Raw genomic sequence first — 22,713 nt, 5'->3', positions numbered from 1 at the left:
AGAAAGAAGGGAGCTTAAGCTAGGAGACAAAAAGCAACACTACGTTAGTAGCATCCACCTCAAAAGGCTGAATTTAGATGGAAGATTTATGTCTTTCAGCACTGTGAAGGTCTGTGGGATGCAATTTTTTTGGGGGGGGAGGGGAGGGGGCAGAAAGAAAATAAAACCCCCATAAACACACTCTAGGTAGTACCAGGTTTCACAAAGTTTCAGACTGGTACATCAGTCACAACAGAAATCTCCTTTTCCCCCTGCTATTTCTTCGCCCTTCCCATCTACAATGGGCCACCAGTATTGCACTTGGGGACTGGAAAACAAATGGGCAGCTGCCTCTAGAGGCAATTGTGAGGAGACTAAAGATCACTTGCAGCTGGCATTTCCACCCCCACCTCTCCTTCATACTTCAGTCCACTTGCTGCCAGACAAGGATCATGAGTCAGCTCCTAAACATATTCGCCTTGAAACAATAGCTATAGCTCTCTGCTACAGCTATACCACTACTCTGGCTCCAAGGGACACACCACAGTTAGGAAAACAAAAGGACCGATTTTAACCTACAGCAGGCCAACACCAGAACTGAATGATATAATAAGCATGCACTAAAGAATACTACGCTAACCCTGTGAGATTAGTAAAGATAATTTTGACATGAAACAGACATTAAGTCAGCGCTGTAATGAAAGTCTGCGGAAGGAGCAAACAGGAGTGGTTTTGGGGATACATCATAAAGCAGATGGCTTTTACATCAACCTTTTCAGCTACAAGGGGCAGTTTTATACCACAGCACTGTATGCTGCAGTGCTAATTTGGGGGCAAAGGAGCCAGTTTAGCTGTTACAAATTAGCTTTACCACAACCACAGGAGCAGCTCCCTCAATTCCGAGTGGCCACCACTCACTGAAACTCCTGGGTTCACAAAGGTGGAACTCCAGCACTCATCTATCGAGGACATTTCAAGACAACTCCCTAGAAGGAAAAAAGCTTCCTTTTGCAGGGACATTTCAGCTTACCAGTTAATTACACCAAACTCAAACTTTAACTTTTCTGACCCAAGTGCTGTCAGATGATAAAGAATTCCAAGAGGAAAGAAAATACATTGGAATACATTTCTCAGAACTAAATGTTAAGTGATGGAACTGATGGTGACTACTGAGCACTTAAAGAGCTGTGCACATAGTAAAGGTTAGACATATGAGAGCCTATACTCATGCAAAGCACTTTCAAGAAATAGCACCCAGAGCATCCCTTACCTGCAGACAGTCCACTGATACCCTCTGAAGAGATGTTGCTGAAAGAGCTACAGTGTAAGCTGACATGTTAGGAAACTTAAGTGAATGTTAGGTTTAACATTTTTATTTCTAGCTAAGAAATAGGCAAAGCCAGCTGTCCTTTCTCACCTCACCAGAAGTTGTTTCTTACAGCTGAGTACTGTCAATTACTTTGAAGAAGTCTCTAACCCAAATACCGACACGTTTTGAGCCACATCACCCTACAAGCCAGAAGGCAAGTTGGAGACAGAAATAAAAGCCTACATCACAACATGTTCAAAGAGACAGGACAATTAAAGAGAAGTCTGATTCTCCTTCTGCAGGACCCTGACAGGTGTGTTTTGTGGGACTGCGCAACAGAAACGAGAAGGTTCTACTGTTAATGCAGTGCATTGATTTGACCATCAACAGAAATGTGAATAATGTATACATTCCATATAAAAAGATAGCAGACTATATACATATGTATCTTTTAAATTATTTTATTTTGTGTAAGCTAAAAGGAAATTTACACACTTAAATCTCAAAAGACCTTGGGCATGCACATTGACCTTTTTAGAGGTTCTTCTACATAGCGCTCTTTTTTCCATAGGAATTTCCCCAGACATTTACAACCCGTAGTTTTTTACTGTATATACAGCCTAAAACCATAGCAATCTATGATTATGTCATTTTACACTGTGCAAAATCAAACAGGAATAGTGGTACAACAGAACATAAAAATTTTTAACAGGTAAATTTCATTGTAAGACATTCATATAGTTTTGGTCCTTCTTTTTCAAATCAAACTGATTAAAAACAGATAACCTTCTAATGACCCAAAAAAATCAAGTATTTAGACAGTGATCCATAACTGGAACAAGAAGTTACTGACAGCATACCTTTCAAAAGGCTATATAGTGACAGAGCCATACTATTGGAGTTTAAGAACATAAAAATTGATCAGCCAACCAATCAAACGGGGGAGGGGATGGAGGAGAAAAGGAAAAAAACAACCACATCTTAAGCTTGTTAAAACACAAAAGAAATTATTGGGTTTTAAAGAAACAACAATAACTGAAAATCCACAAAGGGACAATGTAACCTTTTGTTTTTTCCCCAGCAACACGTATTTTAATATATGCAGGAAAGAAAAGGATGCCCAATGCAATCTGAAAACATTTAAGGGGGACTTCACAGATTGTGAAGATTGAAGTTTTCATTATGTGTTTCTAGGATTTTTTTTTAAACTTTTTAAGGTTTTGTAAGAAGGACATCACCAGTGTATTTCACAAAGACATAAATGTATACAGTCCAGCACAACAAAAAGAATAGATCTTCAAAAAGATTTACCCCCAATTATTTACATTTTTCTCTAATATAAATTTAGGACTCCAGTATGTAAATAAATATACATTACTATGTATACCTTTCTAGTGCTGCTTACCAACAAATCATCTGAACTTGATTTTTTTTAATTAAAGCAAGATTGCTTTTTACAACCCACAGAGGGAAGAAAAAAAAAATCAATAGAAAACGTCCAATTCACATCACTTTAGTCTACCTTTTCTTGGCAGCTTGTTGAAGGTGTTAATGTGGCTGGGAACATCAACACCTTGGCATGCATGAAAGTTAAGTCAGGAAGGCTAGAAATCACCTTGGCAGCCTCTTCACTAAGTTGTTCTTCCTTTTTAGGCTTCCTGTTGAGAAGAAAAGAACAAAGTGCATTAATCTAGTACCTGATATCCCTTGGATCACTGAAATAACCACTGATTGAAGCAACGTTCTCGCAGTTTGTCTCCCACTGACAGGCACTTCTGCAAGCTACTTGAACGTAGTCTGATGTTATAATACCTACCTGCCTACCAACAAAATGTTAACATAGAAAGTCAGCAAAATGTTCCTGAATATTGTTGCCATAAGGAAAAAAAAAGATTTCCTATTCAGATGCTAATTTTTATATATTTTTTTTTTTTGGTCAGATGCCAGTGTACCATTCTAGGACTACTCACTTGAAGAAACAACCATGCCCATATTCTAGGGATAAGATGATAGGAGCATTAGTTCTAAACTACCTAAATCCAATATAATCTTTCAAAATAAAATGGAAAAAAAAATCTTGAAAGGACATTAAGAAGTTCCTAACTTACTTTTTAATACTTTTTAAAAGAAAAAAAAAGGTACTTATGCTGTGTTTCCAACATCACCATACTCAGATTATACATCATACTGCTCTACATTGTAATCCACAAACCCTTTTTTCCCCTAGGGCTCATCAGCAGCAAAAGGTGCTCACAACTTGCAGATACTTGCTTTGAAGTGCAGTAGTATGTGTAGCAAAAACGATCCATACAGCAGTTTGAGAATCACTAGTGTTTACTTTGCCTTTTGCATTATTCACAAGAATTACTGAGTGCAAATAGATAAGAGGTCTGAATCCCATGTCACTTGGTTCTTGCTATTATGCAAGAAATTCACATTTCCTAAGTAAAATGAAGCTTGGCTCAGGCTGCTACCCACCTCCCCTGCCCAAACAAACATGCTTTACAGATGTCTGGCTTATCTTTGACGAACGTCGCCTATCACTAGAAATACTCAGTTTTCCATCAAACATTATTACAGTTCCAAAAAGGCACCTGCTACACCCTGTAATGACATTAGAAATTCTAGCTAAATAAGCTCCCCCATCTTTAGGGCAGAAAGCTGACACGAAAGACCTGAACCAAATAAACTGCCTTTCCCTAGAACAGTTCAGAAATTTCCTTTCTAAATCTTGTCTTAGCTAGAAACTTTAAACTGACCCCATGAGAGGGCAAGCACCACTCTGATCACGAAGCAGCATGTACTTATATTTTCTTTTGTCAGCAGCCATCAGGATTGTTTCCTGAACTGATCAGAGATCAGAGGAAAGCAAGGGGCTGCGTGTTTGCTTCCAGCAGCAGTCTCAGAATTTCTTAGCTAGGAGAAGAAAAAAAAAAGAGCTGGAGTCAAACTCATCCTTGACATCACTGATCATTGTGTTGACACTGAACTATCACTTTTGTTTGCTACTTGAGACCTCCACTTGATTAAAGATCTCTAGATGAGGCAGCCTAGACACTAAATCTGAATTTCCTTAACTAGAATAGCAATATTTTCTTTGCTGCAGTGGAATTTCATGAGCCACTGACTAGGCAGATTACCAAATTCTGAAGGATAAACAAAGCTGTGTGCTGGATTTACTGAAGGAAGAAGCAGAGAGCCAGTATATGCCTCCTTCTCCAACAACTTCACAGTCAGCTCTGTTTGCACTCGAAGGACTATCTCTGAGTTGTTGAAATGTGGTTGTCACCCACCACTGTGTTATCAGTATCTGGTGCCACTATTAGTAATCACCACAAGCCTCTTAAAGGTACAAACTCCTGGTGATCAAGGACTTAGAGCTAACAAAGGAGTGTTTGACAGAGGAAGCCAAAGGAAGAGGGCTGACTCAGAGATCTGCATTAAAAGCAGTTCCTGTAATTGTTAATCAGGCACCGAGATGGAGCTCACACACTCCTTGCTATTTATATGCTGCTTCCTCCTCTGCTCAACTGTGGCATGCTAAGAAATGGCACTGCTGGGTCCCAGAGGTGGTGCTACATTTTATTTGGTGATCATACAGAGGACCTTTATCACAGGATGATGCTATTGCTTTTGCTGTACTACCTGGTCTCTGCAACATCACCGCAGAACATGTACACCAGTAAGCACAGTCAGATGTGAATCTCACCCGATTACTGAATGCTTCCCTCCTGGCTGGAGGCCTTTTGCAATAATTTATGTACTTAATGTGCTCTGTAAAAAGCAGCTATAAAAGAAGGACAAGCTAACACACAGAGCAAACGTTATTTAACTATGACCAAGTTGCAGCTATAGATACAATCAATTGGTGATGAGGCTCAAAACCTTTTTTTAAATCATCTCAGTGGAGAGAGGATGAGACAGTCTAAAGTCTCCATTCCTTAATGGAAAGGGGCAGGTTCCTCCAGAAGGCAATAAAACTGTACACTGCAAGTACTCTTTCTGGGTAACAGTCAGCACCTTTAGTAGCTAATATCACCAGGGCAAACCCTAAAGAATTACTAACTCTTTCAACTTAAAAGACAAAGTAGCATCATCACCACAGACTGGTTTTACCCTTAAAACCTACCAAACTGCCTAACAACTGTGATGCCTTTTGATAGAAGCAAGAGAAAGAACCACATCAGGTGCATTAATTTCAGTCACCACTTTTGCTGAAGATGTTCCCACTGTCAAGAGACTTCTGCTACACCATGGTCTGTGGGGGGCTGTTGCAGAGCTTCTATTTATGCACTCTTAATTTCTAGCTACCGTGGCTTATAGAACAGACACCTGAGTAAGTGAATTGTCAGTGGCAGCTGTACTACCTCTGTCTGCTTTGGAACCAGATCTTTTGATAACTAAACCATTAAAAGACCCACCCCAGCTCAAAACAGAGTCCTTGCCTATTCAGGTATTAAAACTACCTTTTACAGAGCACTTTGCCCCCGTCCATCTCTTCTGTTACACTAGGTCACAGTTCCTCCCAGGACAGAGGGGATGCCCTTATCCAAGCAAATAATTGCAAGTCCCTCTACCTGTTGCCATGAAGTTTCCTTTTCAAAGGCATGTTAACACTAAGCTGCAAGAAATCAGCCAGACTGACAGGCAGGAAAGTTGTTGGAACAAAATTTAGCAAGAAATAGGGAATGCTTTGTCGATGTGTCACTCACACCTCGCTGTTCTGATTTGCATTCCAAGCCCTTCCTGCAGCATTCAGTCTTTCACGACTTCAGTCGTCTCATGTTTGCAAAGGGTTTTGTGGATAGCACCAGCAAGGCCGGGCTCTAATAGCAACAATGAGTTGATTAGAGAAATGCACTTTAAAAATCAGTCTGTAATTAAGCATTAGCCTGCTCCATCCAACACCACCCACAAGGAGTATTTCCAGTTTAAAAGAAGGTTTTGGCCATTTCTTGGAAAGGTATCAGCACTCTGCTTTCCTTCAAGAAGACAGCAGATAAACTTTTGATCTCTGCCAATTCTATGGAACTGGGCAAGGCTGCAGAGTCTCACAGTGGAATGCTGCACTAAGTCTCTGACCTTCAACACTTACTGCTACCACCGAGGTTTCAGGCTCAAGCTGAGGGAGAAGTTTCCCCTCCTCTCCCAACACTTTCCTTCTGAGAAACTGACTTTCCAGCTTCAAGAGATCAGTTTGTAAGCAAAAGATGAAGCTATTTCAGACAAAGATGACTCTTCACATGGCTTCCTACAGCAGGACAATGGTATTTTCACGCTAAACTTTACCCTAAAGATCCTGAGTTTGGACAAGTTAGTTACAGGCATGAGATAGCCCTAGCACAGCTGATGTTGCCACCAAAGTGGCGTTAAGCCACCGGCCACATCTTCCCTGGATCAGTTATCATGAATGGCTAATAGTCCTCATTTCCAAGTTGGTGCATGAATGTCATCCTTCTTGAGCTGGCTGTACCCAGCCACTCCTATTTTAAAGTCTGTAGTTCATTAAAAAAAAAATAAAAGTTTCAAAAGAAAAACAATTTTATTAGACAAAGCTAACATACTGCAACATACTTGGCATACTTCCGAGATAAGACCTTCCTATATCTCTGAAGGTTTCTAGCTTGAAAAACAGAAGACTGCTTTTCTTTCAGAGAGCATGAAATCAGAAAGAGAAAACACCACTTGCAATTTTTAAAATTCAGAGTTGACAAAACCACAAAATGTAAAATGTATTGAACAATTAAAACAACTGCTTTAAAACAGCTAATCCTTGTATGTATCTGAACTTAACCACCAAGTCTCAGGTCTCCGGCCTGATATATTCCTACTGCACAGATCTACAACCTCTATTGGTAAGCGATGCTCTCCAGAATAGGGGAAAAAACTTTGACATCTGGATAAAGAGCTTTAACAAAACAAGTAAGAGCTTTCAAGTGCACTATGAAAGCATTGGAAAAAACCCCAAACTCCTCATATCAAAAAAAACAATACAGAAAAATGAAGGTCAACATCAATTTAAGCAAAGCAGACTTCCCTGTACCTTTGTAAAGGAAAAGTAAGCTAAGATATCTTAAAGCAAGGAAGTAGGTACAAGTCTATGAATGGAGATACAATAATTAATAATGGTACATTTGGAGTTTGTATGCCCTGCTGTGAATTTGTAGTTAGTTTTAAATTAGACTTAGAATATATTACAAAAATATTTCAGCTGTAACTATGTTTTCTAATTAGTGAAAGTCAAACATTCCCACTAGTGTATCTTCAGAAAGACTATGTGCACTCCATGGATACAAAAATAGGCAATCCAAAAGCCGAGACACAAAAATCAGCATTGAAGTGTAGAGTTCCCTCTACTGGTTCTCCCTTGAAATTTCATGGCTTGTTGATCTTTTATTTAGAGTTCACTTTGAATTGTTTTCAATAGCAAGATAGTTGCAGGAAAACTAGCAGGATAGTTTTCTCAATGAAAGAACGTGTTTTGGAAGAGCTCTTGAAAACTATAGGTTTAGTCATTTTAAGAAAGCCAGCTATGTCCCACCATTACAAATCACTACATTTGCTGCAACTCTCTTCAACCGTGCCTCCTCTCTTAAGCGCTATGCTGCATGGAAACACATCTATTTAGTTTTAGAGTGCTGAATAAACCCTAAAGCTCACTTATGAGTGAGGTTATGTTAATCTATTAGTTGCAAAGCAACTAGTATTTGCTGCATGTTGAGGCATGCACTTCCTCAACAATAGAAATGTTTTATTTGTTAAGAATCGCTCAGCGATTGTCAGGTACAGACATTAATTACATGTTAAGATAGTCCAGGATCCTACTGCTAAGATACACATTCAAAAGATAAACCTAAGTAGTCCAAGCTTATAAATGGACAGACTATTCTGTACCCATTCAGCAGGCCAGACTTCAAGGAAGACATCTGACACCTAAAGCCTTTATATAGGTTCTACCTATAAAAAAAAAGTACAGAAGAACTTCACATGAGATCCATGAAGCAGAAGAGACATCCTAAACCAACTACACGCTTGTTCCTTAACTTGCAACAACAAAATGAATCTGATGTTTGGTCACTGAAATTTTGACAGGTGCTAGAAATATATGGGAAGGGACAAAAATTGCCATGATTATTAGTCAGTTTTATCATTTTACTTGTGGAACATTCCGTATCTATAAATTACACAGAGGACGGAGGAGAGTCTTCTGTCACTGAACTGCGTGGTTCAATGTACCCTTTCATGCTTAGGAATCAGCTCTGTTCTTCAGAAAGTTGCTTTCTCCAGTTCAGTCTTTGGCTCTAGCTTTTCAATTTATGTCCTGGTGATCTTTTTCTTTCAGCTCATGAACTGTTTCCCATCTCATTTTAGAGTTCTAGGATAATTTGAAATATGAACTACAGTACTATGAATTTCATATTTAAATTTAATTATTAAATTCAAGTCTTCTGATCATTCAAGAACTTCTGACCTACAATAGCACACACATTCACTCCTCACATTTCATGCCACCCTTCGAAAAAGAAGAAAAAAAAAAACCACAGCAAAGAGTATTTACCTTGTGGACGTGCTTGCCTTCTCCACTGTGGACATGAGTCTTGCAAACGCATCAGTCACTCTGTTGCTTGCATTAGAAGTTTCCAGTTTTGAGGTTGTCAACTCATACAACTCAGGATCCACACCTTATAGTATAAAATGATAATCAGTGATGGTTGGAGGCAAGTATAGCCATCATTAGCCACAGACCGACTTGCTAGAGACTGTTTTCTGTAAACATCTGAATCATTTATAATTTCAAGATACATGACAAGAACATGACAGAACATGTCTGCGGTTCTGAAACACTGTCCTCTCTCCCCACCCTTTTTCAGTAGCTTTTATAGTTGTCCTACAAAACACACACATTGGATCAAGTCTGGCATACAAGGTCTCAGTCTAAGAGTAAACAAAACAAATTTGATTTACTTTTTAGTGTGAAACACCTGCAAAAATGTCAGCTATGTTAAAATGGATTGTTTCAATTACTTCAGTTCAACTGTTTGCATTAAAAGCACGCTGCATGTTAGCAGGGACCAACTCTAACGAGAGATTACACACACCACTGGCATGTGTTAGAGTGCATTTAGTGTCTTGGTTTTCACAAGAGGTTGTGTTAAAATTTTTTTAAGTGAGGGAAAGAAGCTTTTATGATACATAAAAGTGTAATGGCATTCAAAAAAGTTACATACTAACATGTATAATGCTACCAAAACTTTTAATCTATGCTCCCTTTTCATCTTTCAAGTATTTATAAAGCATCAAGTATCTGGATGTTTAAGCCTTGATTTCCTAGTTTCAGATACCTTAAATCAGATGCTAAATTTTGACATCACATATATTGCAAATGGATTTCAAATTTTATCAGCAGAGGTCATTCTGAAAAGAATGCAAACAATGGAAACCTGCATCCAAAGATACATATTTAATATCAAGCATCACATCTCAGTAGGAAGTGGCTCCAGAATTTCCAGATATTAAGAATGTTTTCTTTAAAAAAGTCTCCAGGAATTAGAATTATCAAAATAAATCAAGAGGAAAGACTGTTACAACACATTTTGTTGCTCAAAAGCATTTTAAATTGGTGATATTCCTCTAGTTACAGTTTCAGCTACTTTATGGTTCATGGGTTTAAATGAAGTGTGCATAGGTGCCATCCACAATTAAAAACATTTTTCAAAAACAGCGTAGAATTTTTGTACAGAAGTATTGTGTTTTATAGACACCTGCATTCTAAACAAGTTTAACGCTAGTGCCAGGTGGTCTGGACAATAGAGAAGCATTTCATACTACTGCAGAACAAATGCTGCAAATACTTGGACACGATGGTCCCATGTAGCTACCTAATATAAAACCAGGATTTATAAACTGATGTGCTGATGATTTTACCCAGTTTACTTGCCTGGATCAAGACACTTTTAGATGTACTCATAAAATACCAAAAGATTACTAAACAAAAAAAATGCCTGTGTCTATAGTCCTTCCTTTTCCACCCAGTAATTGCAGTACTATGTGTGCAAACAGACGAGGTTAATAATCCTCATGCCTGCTTTGAATGAACTCTCCCAAGCAGTGTCTTGACCATTCATCATTTGTGCACAAGTGAAGTAGCCTTTCACTGTTAGGGAACTAAGCCAACCAAAAAGTAAAATTAAGAGAATCATCTGGTTAAGCTGCAGGAGCTAGGGTGGGGGAATTGCTCCATTTAACACGAGTTGATTAGAAATTAATCAGTTCTCCTTTCAACCTAGATTTTCTTAAGTCTGGATTTTCAAAGTTAATTTCATCCAGTTTCATGCAAAACTTCACAATATGTACTGTCCTGGGACCAGTACACCAAGACTTTAAGTATTGTCAGATGTTTACAGAACTTGGAAATAGGAAAAAGCCCAGCTATTCCATAAAATATCCACTTTCAATCAGGGAGAGGAAGACTTGAAATACACTTTGACTTGCAGAAGCCTGCGAAATCCCATTAAGGTACAAATTGTAAAACTAATTGAAACAAGGAGTCCTTTGACATGCAACTCTGCAACAAATGTTAAATGCAACCTTATAAGTTACATCATTTAGGTATTCACATTTACGGTCCTGAATTCATTTTCATTGTAGTGTGATGTCTGCTCAGTTTATTGTTCTTTAGGCACAGCTTACTCAGCTACATTTATGTTACACTATCAACATGAAAAATAAAATAATACACTAAATCCATGGGAACATACTAGAAGTAACTCCCTGTTCATGATGTAGAATGCAAATTTTAATAAAAAGTGATTTCAGACTGAGAGGAATACAGCACCGATCCATAGTAAGTAAATTAAGGTCTTCAGAGAAAGAACAAACTTCTATTACTGATAAAAGTTTCTTCTTTAAGCCAAAAGATCTAACAATTTGTCTTTCAATTATTTTAGTTATTTTTAAGAGTTGCATATTCTCTATTTCATTCAAATGATTAGAGAATATTTAAGGAAAGCACTGCAAAACCTTAATGAGATATTGAAGGAAAGTTAGCCAACCAAACCCCACACAAAGCTCCTAAAGACACACGCAAACACACGAGCTGCAAGCCAAGAAACAAATGACTTTCCCAGAAACAAGTCAGGAGGAAGAAAAGCCAAAACAAACAAAACAAAAAAAAAAGGGGGGGGGGCACTATAGGGCATACCAGGGAAGGTGATAATACCTGTAACTTGATGAAACAACAACTAAAAGAGCATCCCTCCAGTAATCACCTCAAGTGTGCACAGCATCAGGACACAAGAAGGTACCCGACTGCACGAGCAGTACACGTACTGGAGACTGATAACTTTTATGTCGATAGACTTGCACACACTCAAACAATCTGTAAGACTCAAGCATCCTGAATTTGCTACCCATCACTTCGAGGACAAATCTGCTGTCTTTCATCTGATAATGACATTTCTCAAGGGTGGAACAAAAATAAGTTTGGAATGAGACATCATGAAGTTGCCTTTGATGATCAGATTCCAAAACTAAAAGAGCAGGTTTAAAAAAAATAGGAAAAATATAAGCACTTCCTTTAAATGTGGGAAAACCCCAAACCTCTTCAAAATTGATTTTTTAAATTAAATTCACTATGAGGAAAAAATCCATTCCTATGAAGAAAGTGATTATCATGGCTTCAGGCATTGTATTGAAAGAATCTTTGACTTATCTACTTAACCTGTGCATTGGGATAAATCCCCCAAACATTCCTGCAGAAATTTATTCAAAGCGTAGGTTTTTGCAAGCTCACACAAAATACTCAGAGCATGTCAAAACCACGCGATAAATGAATTCAATTACTTTCACATATTATTCAATGGAAAGAGTGGTGGTTTTGTCTCCTTTTAAGGGACTAACTTGCAGATAAAGTGCTTTGGTTGTATAATTAACATTTGTGAACTTCTGATGTCCCACAAACATGCAACTATCCTTGTTTTCCATTATGAATGTTGTTAAAACACTTTTTTCACTTTATCATTAATATTAGTAGTTCACACAAAGAGAAAAATTTACAACTTCCTGGTAGCAGCAAACATCAGTGGGGTTGTGATATGTTAAGCCCCATAACTTTATATTCACACATAACTTCCAAGTAGCATCATAATCCTATGATTTGGAGACACTCATTCAGAAGAGGGAGCAAGCCTCATTTTTTAGGAATCGTCACATCTACAGTATTTTTCAATTTTTTCATAAGTGCTTAGAAAAGTTAACTTTCAAAGTTTCTCATTTGAAACAAGTGTTTTAACATCTTATTTGCAAGAGCATAAGAGGCATTCATTCCTTCAGCACGTGACGAATACAGAGCTGACAGTACCTTTTAAATACTTGGCACTCGATACAAAACATCAGAAAACAGAACATAGATTAAAGGAAAAACGCAGTAGAAAGACATTTTAGAGAAATGCAATGTAAAATTTCTCCTTGTTTATAGGAAAGTCAAGTGATGTGCTCATGCTTTTAGTAAGTCGTTATAATATTACAGTTGTGGTTTTAACACTCTGCTGACCTGGGATTGTGGTGGTGCTGCTAGAGCTACTGTCATCCACGGGCCCAAAGAAATCAAGGTTCAGAAGAGTGGAACCTCCACTAGCTTGAAATTCAGTGACCGTGTTGGTAGGCAGCCATATAGAAGGTAAGCCAAGGGAGGGGTTTATGTGTAAAAAGGGGTAAGACACACACTTGAACATGCAAGTTATAATTAGTACTCAGTACGCAATTTAAAAATTGACATGAAAACAATGCTTACAGTATTAGTTTGTACCTTCTAAAATGTTAACAACTTAATTCAGTGCACATTTCCTCATGTACAATGCAGCAAGGAAATCAACACTAGTAACTTTAAAATATATTTATTTCAATCTAAAAATGAAAGAGAACCAGCACGACCCAGAGAGAAAGATGTGATCAGTTAAAGGGAAACAATATATAGGTCAATTGATAGTTAGAACATAGCAGGCTTCTTCTCCCCTCACTGAAATTGAAAGCTATTCTTTCATCAGGAAGACTTAGCAGATGCCCAAATAGCAAAGAACCAAAAAAAACCCCAAAACCCAAACTCCTTTAAAGTTGTATTTAGCAGCTTTAAGCTATTAATTACCATTATCTTATAGCAGTGTGAACACAGCGTAACAAACGCCACTATCATATCCAGTTCCTCACTGGCAAATTATACTGTTCCCCTTTAGTACTAAAACAGAAATCAAACCAAGATACATTTTAAAGAAGTTGTTTGTTAAAAAGAAAGCATGATGATTGACTGAAGTAGTAAGACACCAGACAACAGCAAAAGGGTCCATCCAGGCTTTCCTTCAGCACCATGATATTGCTATCCAAACTTTTAACATCCCACATGTTCTGAAACAACACTGTGAGGCAACACCAGTGCAGTAAGAGATGCAGTTTATTTCAGCCTGCTTTTGAACAACTTGTGTGTCACAAATTAATTGCTGTTAGCAGGCTCTTCATAAAGGTATCAGTTTCTTTACGGGTTTCTAGTCTGTCAAACAAGTTTCCAAAACTTGTTTTATTTCCTTTGCATGCACTTACATTTCTGAGACTGGGGGCAGTGGCACAACTCACTTTGCTATTAAAATACACATAGGCGCAGGGTCTTTCATGTGATAACTATATACATTTACAGATACAAATAAGTTTGTAGCTACCTCTAATTTATTAGCTATAATTAGCTCTTGAGTGTAAGCAAAAGTGATAACAGATGAAGTCACGTTTTTGAAATATAAAATTATCTGTAAATCTGAAAACTTTCAGCTCAAGAAGTGCATATTTGCAAACAGTTTGTGGTTAAAATATTGTGCTTTGAAGTAGCCACTATACATAAGTTTGTCATTCAAAGGATGTCTAAAGAGATAGTTCATTGGTGAAAAATAGTTTTAAGAAGTAAAACTTGTCAATTTAAAATGCTCATTTGTTCAGAGTTTCATTATAATCTGCAGTTATGTATATAATGAAGTGTTAATATTGCCACTGTGTCATTAGCATATGGCAGGAATCTAAAAATAACTTAGTATTTTTCAGACTACATAATACTTCACGTAGGGGCACAGTTAATCAGAAAGAAAGCCTGAATTTCCAAAGTTAGGAGTAAGAAATAAATATTCTATTTATTTTTATATATATGTGTGTGTGTATATTTAAAAAAAATAAAAAAATCAGCAGATAGATGTTTGTCTGAACTTTGTAGCTTTCTTATCTCTAGCTCTGGTGCTAGAGGCTCTACGGAGAGACGTACCATCTAAAGGGTTAGTAAGGCCACTGCTACTCCAGTCAAACTGGACAGGTGGTAGAGATTCCTAGAGTTGAAAAGTCAGAAATCAGATTTTATAGTCAGTTCAGGTTACAACAATGCAAAGCAGTTCAAACAACAGATTCTTTAGCGTCTAAATACTAAAAAGACAACTAAACGAGCAAGTCCCAACTTTTGGGAGGTGTGTATTTTCATAATATGCACTAAAAATTCAAAGTAGATTTGTTCTACCACAGGAAGTCTCATTAAATTCTGAACAGTACGGATTAGTTATAACTTCTAACTTGAACAAGATTTGCAAATTAACTAAAACATATGAATGGAATTAAAAAAACCTTAAGGCATAGTTGAAAGTTAAACTACTATTACTTTCATGGAAGATGAGGCCTTTTGCATAAAAAATTATGTATACACAATTATAGGTTTATTAGTGAAAGCTGTCTGTACATCAATGCTTTGTCCTGACTGTATATAAAATCAGTTATTTACCATCAAATAGCCCATGATTCTTTTGGTTTGTTTTGCTTTTATGAGACATCATCCTTACATGTGAGGGACAAACTATCAACACCCTCCCCACTCCACCCCCTTAAAAAAAAAATTCCTGTGACTTATTATCTTTTAACAATTAACTCATTCCAATATATAAACAAGCTATTGGTAACAATGCTTGAACAAGAGGAGTATGGAAACATTGGCTCCTTCTGGGAGACCATTCTTGCCTTTTCCTCTCCTCTCGCTAAGTCTTTTGCACACACACACAGGTGAATCAAGCAAACAGCAGGGACCATGCTTTACAGGGAAAATGCGTTCAGGTGCAGTGTAACTTGCAAGTGCTGTCCTCCCGTATTCTCTGCTCACAAACTGATGGGACAGTATCAGAAATGTCTGGAATAAAGTTGATCTTTCTACTTCTGTGCATTACATTTCTGCTCTCTCCCCAGTGAGGCCAACTGTCAAGAAGTTCTGGGAAAGGATGTGCTTTCAACTTCTAACAGAACAATCACACTTAAGGAAGAAAAGCAATGGAAGTTCTCTACAGTATTATTCAGAATCAATCATTAGTTGTCAAGCTTCCAGTGGCTGAGACATACCTTCTCTTTGCTTTTGTAGAAAGTCAGGCTTTAATTTTTATTTTACTTTTAAAACTTTCAACTATCCAACACTGAAAAAATATGGAGATTCATGAATCAAGACTGTAGCAACCTGAGCTAGCTTTGTACAATTAAGCTAACCGTAAGAGGCTTTTGCCAGGAGATAGATGTTTACAGAAAGAAAAAATGAAGGGAGCTGGAGATTTCTGTATTTACTTATAGTAAGTGCCTTGCCTAGAAAAATCTTTCCTACCTAGTGACTTGGAAATATTTCTAGTACACAGCACAACTAGAACAGTATTCACTCCATGGAGCTTAAGGAGCTGATTGTACACTTTTTACTTTACTTTGGTAATGAAATTACTGGCATTGAAATGATTTGCATAGAAACATAATGTTAGCAGTCTGGAAGCTACACCTGATGAAGTAATGATCACTATCATCAGTAGTGTGTTTAAAGTTTGTCACACCTAAAATATGTTAACATTAAAAAAGGTTTGAATAAAAAAAATAAAAAAAGGAGGCGAGTACGACAATTTAGTAGTTTTCTGCCTTGAGGAAAATGAACTCAAATTGAAACAAAGTAGGTCCCTACCAACTCTCACTTACTGAGGAAAACACCCACTACATTTTGTGTCAAAAGATTGACTCAGGACTGATGAGTGTGACAACTGCATGGAAAAGGTGGTACCAATGGCTGGCTAAGCTTTTCCCTTTAATGACGACTTGATTCTCAAATCTGCCAATGAGAGGACAAAGGATGTGATGAATTCTTCCTAAAATGGAAAAAAAAAATCATCTGACTCCAAATCAGTAAGAGTATACTAAGAATATTAGTCTGCTCTGCAGAATCAGACCATTCTGCTGACTTCAACCACTTGCAAGAGAGTGGGGTGGCAAGTAAATTAGACTCCATCTATACAGGATGCTGGCAAGCCCTGGTCTATACAACTGCAAACAAACTGAAAGGAAAGGGCAGAGGCAAAAGCCAATTAAACAGAAAGGAAAAGCTTTCTGTTTCTACTGACCTCAGCCCTAAGAAAACTAACTATACTGGGACATCTGAACACAGCGTTGAAATCTCAGACAATGGGAACATGCCCTGCAAATGGGAGTAAAATGTTTTGTCTTTTGGAGATTGCAAGGTTGCTAGACTACTGAATTTACAACCATTATGTTAATAACACGCTTTAAGGAAAAGGGGCAAACTGCTCTCACTCCTCCCTCCATCTTAGATTACAGGACACAGTACGGAAATGAAAAAGTATACTCAGCTGTCAGAGTACTACTCTGAATGTTAAGGAAGGGAGAAAGAGGAAACTAAAATGCCTGCTGGTTTTACTTCATCATATTTCACTTTTATCAAAGTGAGAGATGTTTTCACACAGTAATTTTAGAATAGTATTATGTAAGAGCTTTTATAATCCAAAGGAGTAAAATGTAAATGTTTGTGTCTGTGCCAATAACTACCCAAGGAAAATTAAACAAAGGGGAAAAAAAAAAAAAGGAAGTATTGTGCTGTCTTAAAGCTGGGGGAAAAATAGAAGGGCTTGTAATACAAATATAATATCAGTATTTAGACAGATCCCACAAATAAACATCATAAACATTTCAGAAAAAGGTTTACAAGGAAGTAATTAATACATTTCATTGTGTGTATTCATTGACAAAATTACAATAGTTCTGAAAATTATTCTTCCCAGACACCACCTTTAAGCGACTGTCACATCTGATAGAATAGCAAGTTCTGTAATATCTCTTACCTGCAAATCTTTCTCTTACTCTGTCAAAGCTACATATATTCTTGGATCTTTCTCATATGTATAACTGGAGAGTAGTTCCATGATGGAGCCTTTGGCTGGTGGCCAATAATATGGTAGTTTGCATCTGTCATTGTTAGAAGTCCTGATGGTCCCTTATGTAATTAAAAGTGTTTTTAAAGACTGTCACCCCATGGGGTTTAATTAAGGTTCAGTCCCTAATAGCCAGCAAGTGTAAGATACATATTTCTGTTATAACCTGATCTCTAATTCAGTGGCTTACATGCATGCAGATGTGCTGTAATGGGCACCTGCAGGAAAGAATTACTGGTAATTTTCTTCTAGAAAGGTCTGGGTCTATTCCAATATAAAACTTACTAAGCAAAACTAGGCAGGTAAGAAATCCTAAAGTTATCCTGTATGCTGGGACAAAGCTACCACTAGTCTCTACCAAAGACACAGTCCCAAACAGAGAGAAGCAGATGCTTTGAAGCAATAGCTAAGGAGCAGAATTATCTAGGTAACTTTTTGCAAGAAAGCCAAAGAGAAGCAGGTAAATAAACTTTAAAACAACATTAACCAGAGAACAACGTAAAAATCAAGACAAAGCAGTCAACAGTAAGTCCAGACAGCAACCTTTTTAACAAGCACTGGAGTATATTTTAATTGCACTGACTGAAGACTTGGCCATGGTGTAAAAGCCCACTATAGCAGATGCTGTAAAAAAAAGTAAAGGGTACCTGTCTCAGGTTTCACAATCAGAGGTTGCCTGTTTGAGCAGCCATTCTCTCTTACACCTGATGTGCCTTGATACAGCCTTTTACTTCAGACCTGCAAAGTCTTTGAGACACCATGCTTAGATAAAGGCAACAGTAATCAGGGGATTATTTCATATTCTGTTTACTGCCTTAAAGTTATGAGCACAGAGGAACAGAGAAATAAACCCCCCAACTGTCAAGATAAACAACAGATCTAAGAAGAATTTAGACACTACCTTCAAATGTAAAACAGAACGAGTCTACAAAAGTAATCTTTATATAATAAATTAATTTAATAGATCAGTCAGTAACTTAACTTGCTCAAGATGGGAAATCATAATTTTGAAAGTCTTGTCATTACAGCTTAAATTGCTCAGATGGAAATTCGTTCACTTTATTTCCACAGCCTAACCAACCCAGTGAGATCCTCTGCAGGGAAGGAGGCCAAAAAATATAGAGTTTATAAAATAGCTAGGAAAAATTATTGCAGCTCATTTGCTGCTTTTTTCCTCTTCATTCTTTTGATTTCTAATGCTCTCTATTTTAAAACTCTGCATGCTTTCCTCCATTTGCCTACAACCAAAAAACTAAGGAGACATTTCTGTGTTTTTTTACAAGTGTTCTTCGCACTCCCACTTCTGCATCATCAGACTCTTTATTCCAAAATCTTATTCCCCCAGCAGGAAGTCATACACATACTGATCTGTATACAAGTCCCATAAATGCCAGGCTTTCAATAAAGGAGAATTCTCCTTTCCTTAAGCAAAGCATAGAAATCTATTAACCAGAACCTCTTTTTTCAACAAGAAAGCCAATATGCTGATGTTTCTGAATATAGGAATGACCAATCATCATTGCTATCTGAAAATGGAGGAATTTAGAAGTTTTACCCAGTTAATGTGTAATTACTTAGTTAATCTTAAAGATACCTAAGTTGTTGTACCTAAACTACCTGTGCTTAGAACAAGAAGTTTCAGGGTCCACTAAAATTGCCCAGGATAAGTATGCAATGGAAATATTAAAGTTTACAGCACAGTTCCTAATGAAATGTTTACCAAAGTTTGGGCACATCATCTTAACACCACTACAATCTGGAATATTCCTAAGAGGCAGTCTGCACAATGTGAAGTGAAGCTGGATTTTTCCCAAAAGCAAACAGAAGACATCAAACACTAACAGATGAGGCCAAGAGAGAAACAAGGTCTCTAGAGAATTGATCGTTCATGCCCTGAAACTTTCTGAATGTCACTTAACTGCAACCTTTTAGCATTCCAAACTGTTAGATCTCCAACTCATCTCTTCTCCAAAAGCTTATTTTAGTATTTGTCTTTTTGGAAAAAAATAATCTAAAGCCAGCAGTGCAGACAGATAGCATAGAAGCTTCCCCTACGCATTCATGGACCACAACTATTGAACTGAGATGGCCTTGTCAGAACAAGCTATAGGACAAGATTATCAAACTGTGACAAGTAATGGGAAATTCTGCTGCAGGAGTACCTAAAAGTACAAATACGTATTAGAGAAAAAAAAGAGACTTTGGTAAGTAGAGGTTCTTATTTTCAGCACTCAGCACTACGACTGCCAAGCAACTGAGAAAATGGCAGATGTCAAGAGAGGCTGCTGCTTCAGACTCTTGCAGCTCTCTGCTCTATGTTTGGTGTATGGTTTATCCCCTCTGTAAAAAGGGCAATTTTGAATGCTGCAGAAAGCCAGTGAAATTTTCCTACTTTGTTCATGTATGGAAGTCACATAAGTGATTTCTTCAGCTCAGACCAGTTGCAATTATCTTTACTGTTACCTCTTCTAATACTCAGTTCAGCTACTCAGTTCCGCTATAGTATTTGTGAGAAGCAGCATAGGAAGCGTCACCAAACACGTATATTACCATATGAAACAACCTCAGTTCTGAGCCCACTGACATACTGCTATTCCACAGTGAAAAAATAGTTCTCCTCTGGTATCAGCATGTCACAGTTAGAACACTGCACTATGGCAGAGCAAAGAGTGCAACAAAGTCACTGTACTCAGAAGTACCTACTGTTAAGGTCAGGTGTAGCACAAGGATTGTGGAATTTTGGAATGCCTTCAACCAGAAGGTCACAAGCGTAGCAGGTAACTAAAGATGCTGGGCAGATCAAAGACGACCTGCACTAAGGAGGGACTCAGCTGACTCTCTGAATGTGTGTCGAGTACCACTGTAATGACACTGAAAATGAAATGTCTCTGCATATCCCATTAGCTAGTTGCCAACCACACACATTGCAACACGCATGGCATTTAAGTGGTTTTCTAATATCATAATATCAACACAACAACAAAACAGAATTCACGTAATTCAAAACCTCACTCCTAAACTCCTCTGAACTCATATTGTATCAGACTCTCAGAGTAAGCTTCAGAAAAAGTAACGGTAAAAAATGTTAGCCAGAGGCAGGACAACTGTAAAGTTCCATCTAAAATTTGTGGAAGTAACCGTCCACTGCCTTTTGGAGCACGTTGTTGTATACCAGGAAATATCCATCAGGACTCTTAAATGCTGGCCACCAACTGCCACAGTCTTATCGTAGGGACTCCATTCCAGTCACACATGAAAAGTAGATCCAAGAGCAGGACTTCAATCTGACACAAGGAGCACCTGCCCTTTACAAACAAGTCTCTGAACACACCATCTAGATATTTTAAATACAAATGAACAGGCAAGGCATCCCATTGTTTCCCTCATTCTTTCTTTTTCTCTCCTCCCCCTATTTTTTACCTGGAACTGATCAGATGTACATGTGTTCATCTCTGGTGATACAGGAGGTGTCTGTCCTATTGAAGCTATTTTTTCTGCTGCAGATATTGGTTTCAAAGGTTCCTTGGTAGGCTCTAACATACCCTAAATAAAGAAATAAATTAAAAAAAAATAAACCACAGACACACACACTTACATATATTCCAAGAACTGCAGACACAAAAAGACAGAAAACACACTACTAGGTAGTACTACCCTCAACTAAGGGCATGGGGGTAAGCATACATCTCTGGGACACTTTCAGTGAGGGGGACACAGAAGCAGATGGGGTAGGGGAGAGAATTATCTTGGATCCTTAGGCCTAAGAAACATTTTAGAGCCAGTAACAGAAACTCAAGTGCTTAGCTGGAGCTTGCTTTCAAATTTCTATAATGTAATTTAAGCTGGAGGAAACAGTTACTTGATAAGGTGACATCTTCTCCTCCCAACTGTGTGTAGGATATTCTGGAAATATCAAATGGCTCATCAGAAAGGTACAAGTGCATTCATTCCATTTGAAAAATTAAGTAATTCAGAAGAAACAAGTCAAATTATCAGTTTACAGAGTGATACCGAGAACAGTAATTACTGACATGGAAATAAATGCATTGAAAAGCATTAAGAAAATAAATAAACCCACATTTTAAACAAACTGTTCAAAGCTAAACAGTACTATGAAAAATGTCTGAAGTGTCTGGTGTTCCTGAATGAAACAGGGTGAGAAAGAGATTTACATAAAGACCAAAGTTTGCACTGAGACACTGAAACCATCTCAGAACAATGACGTAAGAGAAAAGAAACCCCCAAATAAAACCACTGGATTTGCAACTAGCTTATTTTAAAATAATTTCAGGAAGTCAGTCACCAAGATCAGCTGTCCCACAAATGCTCGTACACCATGTTAGGGAGGCTCCGAATTTAACCATCAGTTAAATCAATTCTTTTGGACAGCAGAGAAACACACGAAGCAGTGTGGCAACAGAAAGGAGAAAGACACTTTACTCCTACCATCATCTGTATCCATCTTATTATGTGCACAAGTATATAAAAAATTTAGGAGATAATTAATCAGCAACAACAATCTGTTGCAAAAAAATAACCACTCGTGTTGCCTACAGTCTTGTTCACAAACATGTTACAGGAAGAAAACAGCAATTGCTATTAATTGTTTTATCTCTCTATATCAGAACACCATGCTTACATCCAACGCAGTGCATGAGCTGACCTTGATGCATCAGAAAAAACATCTCTAGAAACTGACTGTAAAGTCACTCTACAAAATTAGCCTACAGATTAAATTAGTTTAATATATACCAAAGAAACTGTAATCCTTTTATATTCCATTTATGAATGACCATATATGTATGTGTGTATGTATATAGGATTCCAGGAAAAAAAGAACGTATTTGTTCTGCTCAGACTAGCAAAAATGCTGAATGTTTTTACTACTCCAGACATTGCACAGAGTCTGGAATGCCAAACAGGAATTACAGAATATCGGCTTAAGCGAAAACAGTTGACCTTGCTGCACTAGGTTACTTGAGTTTCCTTCAGTCTACAGAAATCTAAATTATGCTCGCTATTTTTATCTAGCACTTGGGGCAACACAACAATAGTGGCTATACAATGCTTCTTGTATGCATAAGTATATATATTTATATTATTATTTTATATATTAAAAATGTGGGTCCTTTATATGTGTGTGTGTGTGTGTATATATATATATATATA

General features: G+C 37.5%; 1 protein-coding gene across 5 annotated transcripts in view; it reads right to left on the bottom strand.

Annotated features, from left to right (window-relative positions):
* Positions 1–1,733: 1,733 nt before the first annotated feature.
* The window catches only part of AFTPH (aftiphilin), a 47,283-nt gene continuing 26,303 nt past the window's right edge, over positions 1,734–22,713 (bottom strand). Inside the window, exons 6-10 of one of the 5 annotated variants that reach the window (XM_054822090.1) lie at positions 20,965–21,087; positions 14,583–14,643; positions 12,840–12,923; positions 8,847–8,970; positions 1,734–2,946 (exon numbers count right to left, since the gene is read on the bottom strand). In XM_054822090.1, the coding sequence (XP_054678065.1) occupies positions 2,802–2,946; positions 8,847–8,970; positions 12,840–12,923; positions 14,583–14,643; positions 20,965–21,087 (537 nt within the window). In that variant the 3' untranslated portion in view covers positions 1,734–2,801. The other 4 variants (XM_054822092.1, XR_008576592.1, XR_008576591.1 and 1 more) reach the window with 4 other exon arrangements.

The sequence above is a fragment of the Grus americana genome, chromosome 3 (genome assembly GCF_028858705.1).
Source record: "Grus americana isolate bGruAme1 chromosome 3, bGruAme1.mat, whole genome shotgun sequence".
In the NCBI taxonomy this organism is placed as follows: domain Eukaryota; kingdom Metazoa; phylum Chordata; class Aves; order Gruiformes; family Gruidae; genus Grus; species Grus americana.
The sequence above is the reverse complement of the archived record's forward strand: the minus strand, read 5'-3'. Positions and strand labels throughout refer to the sequence as shown.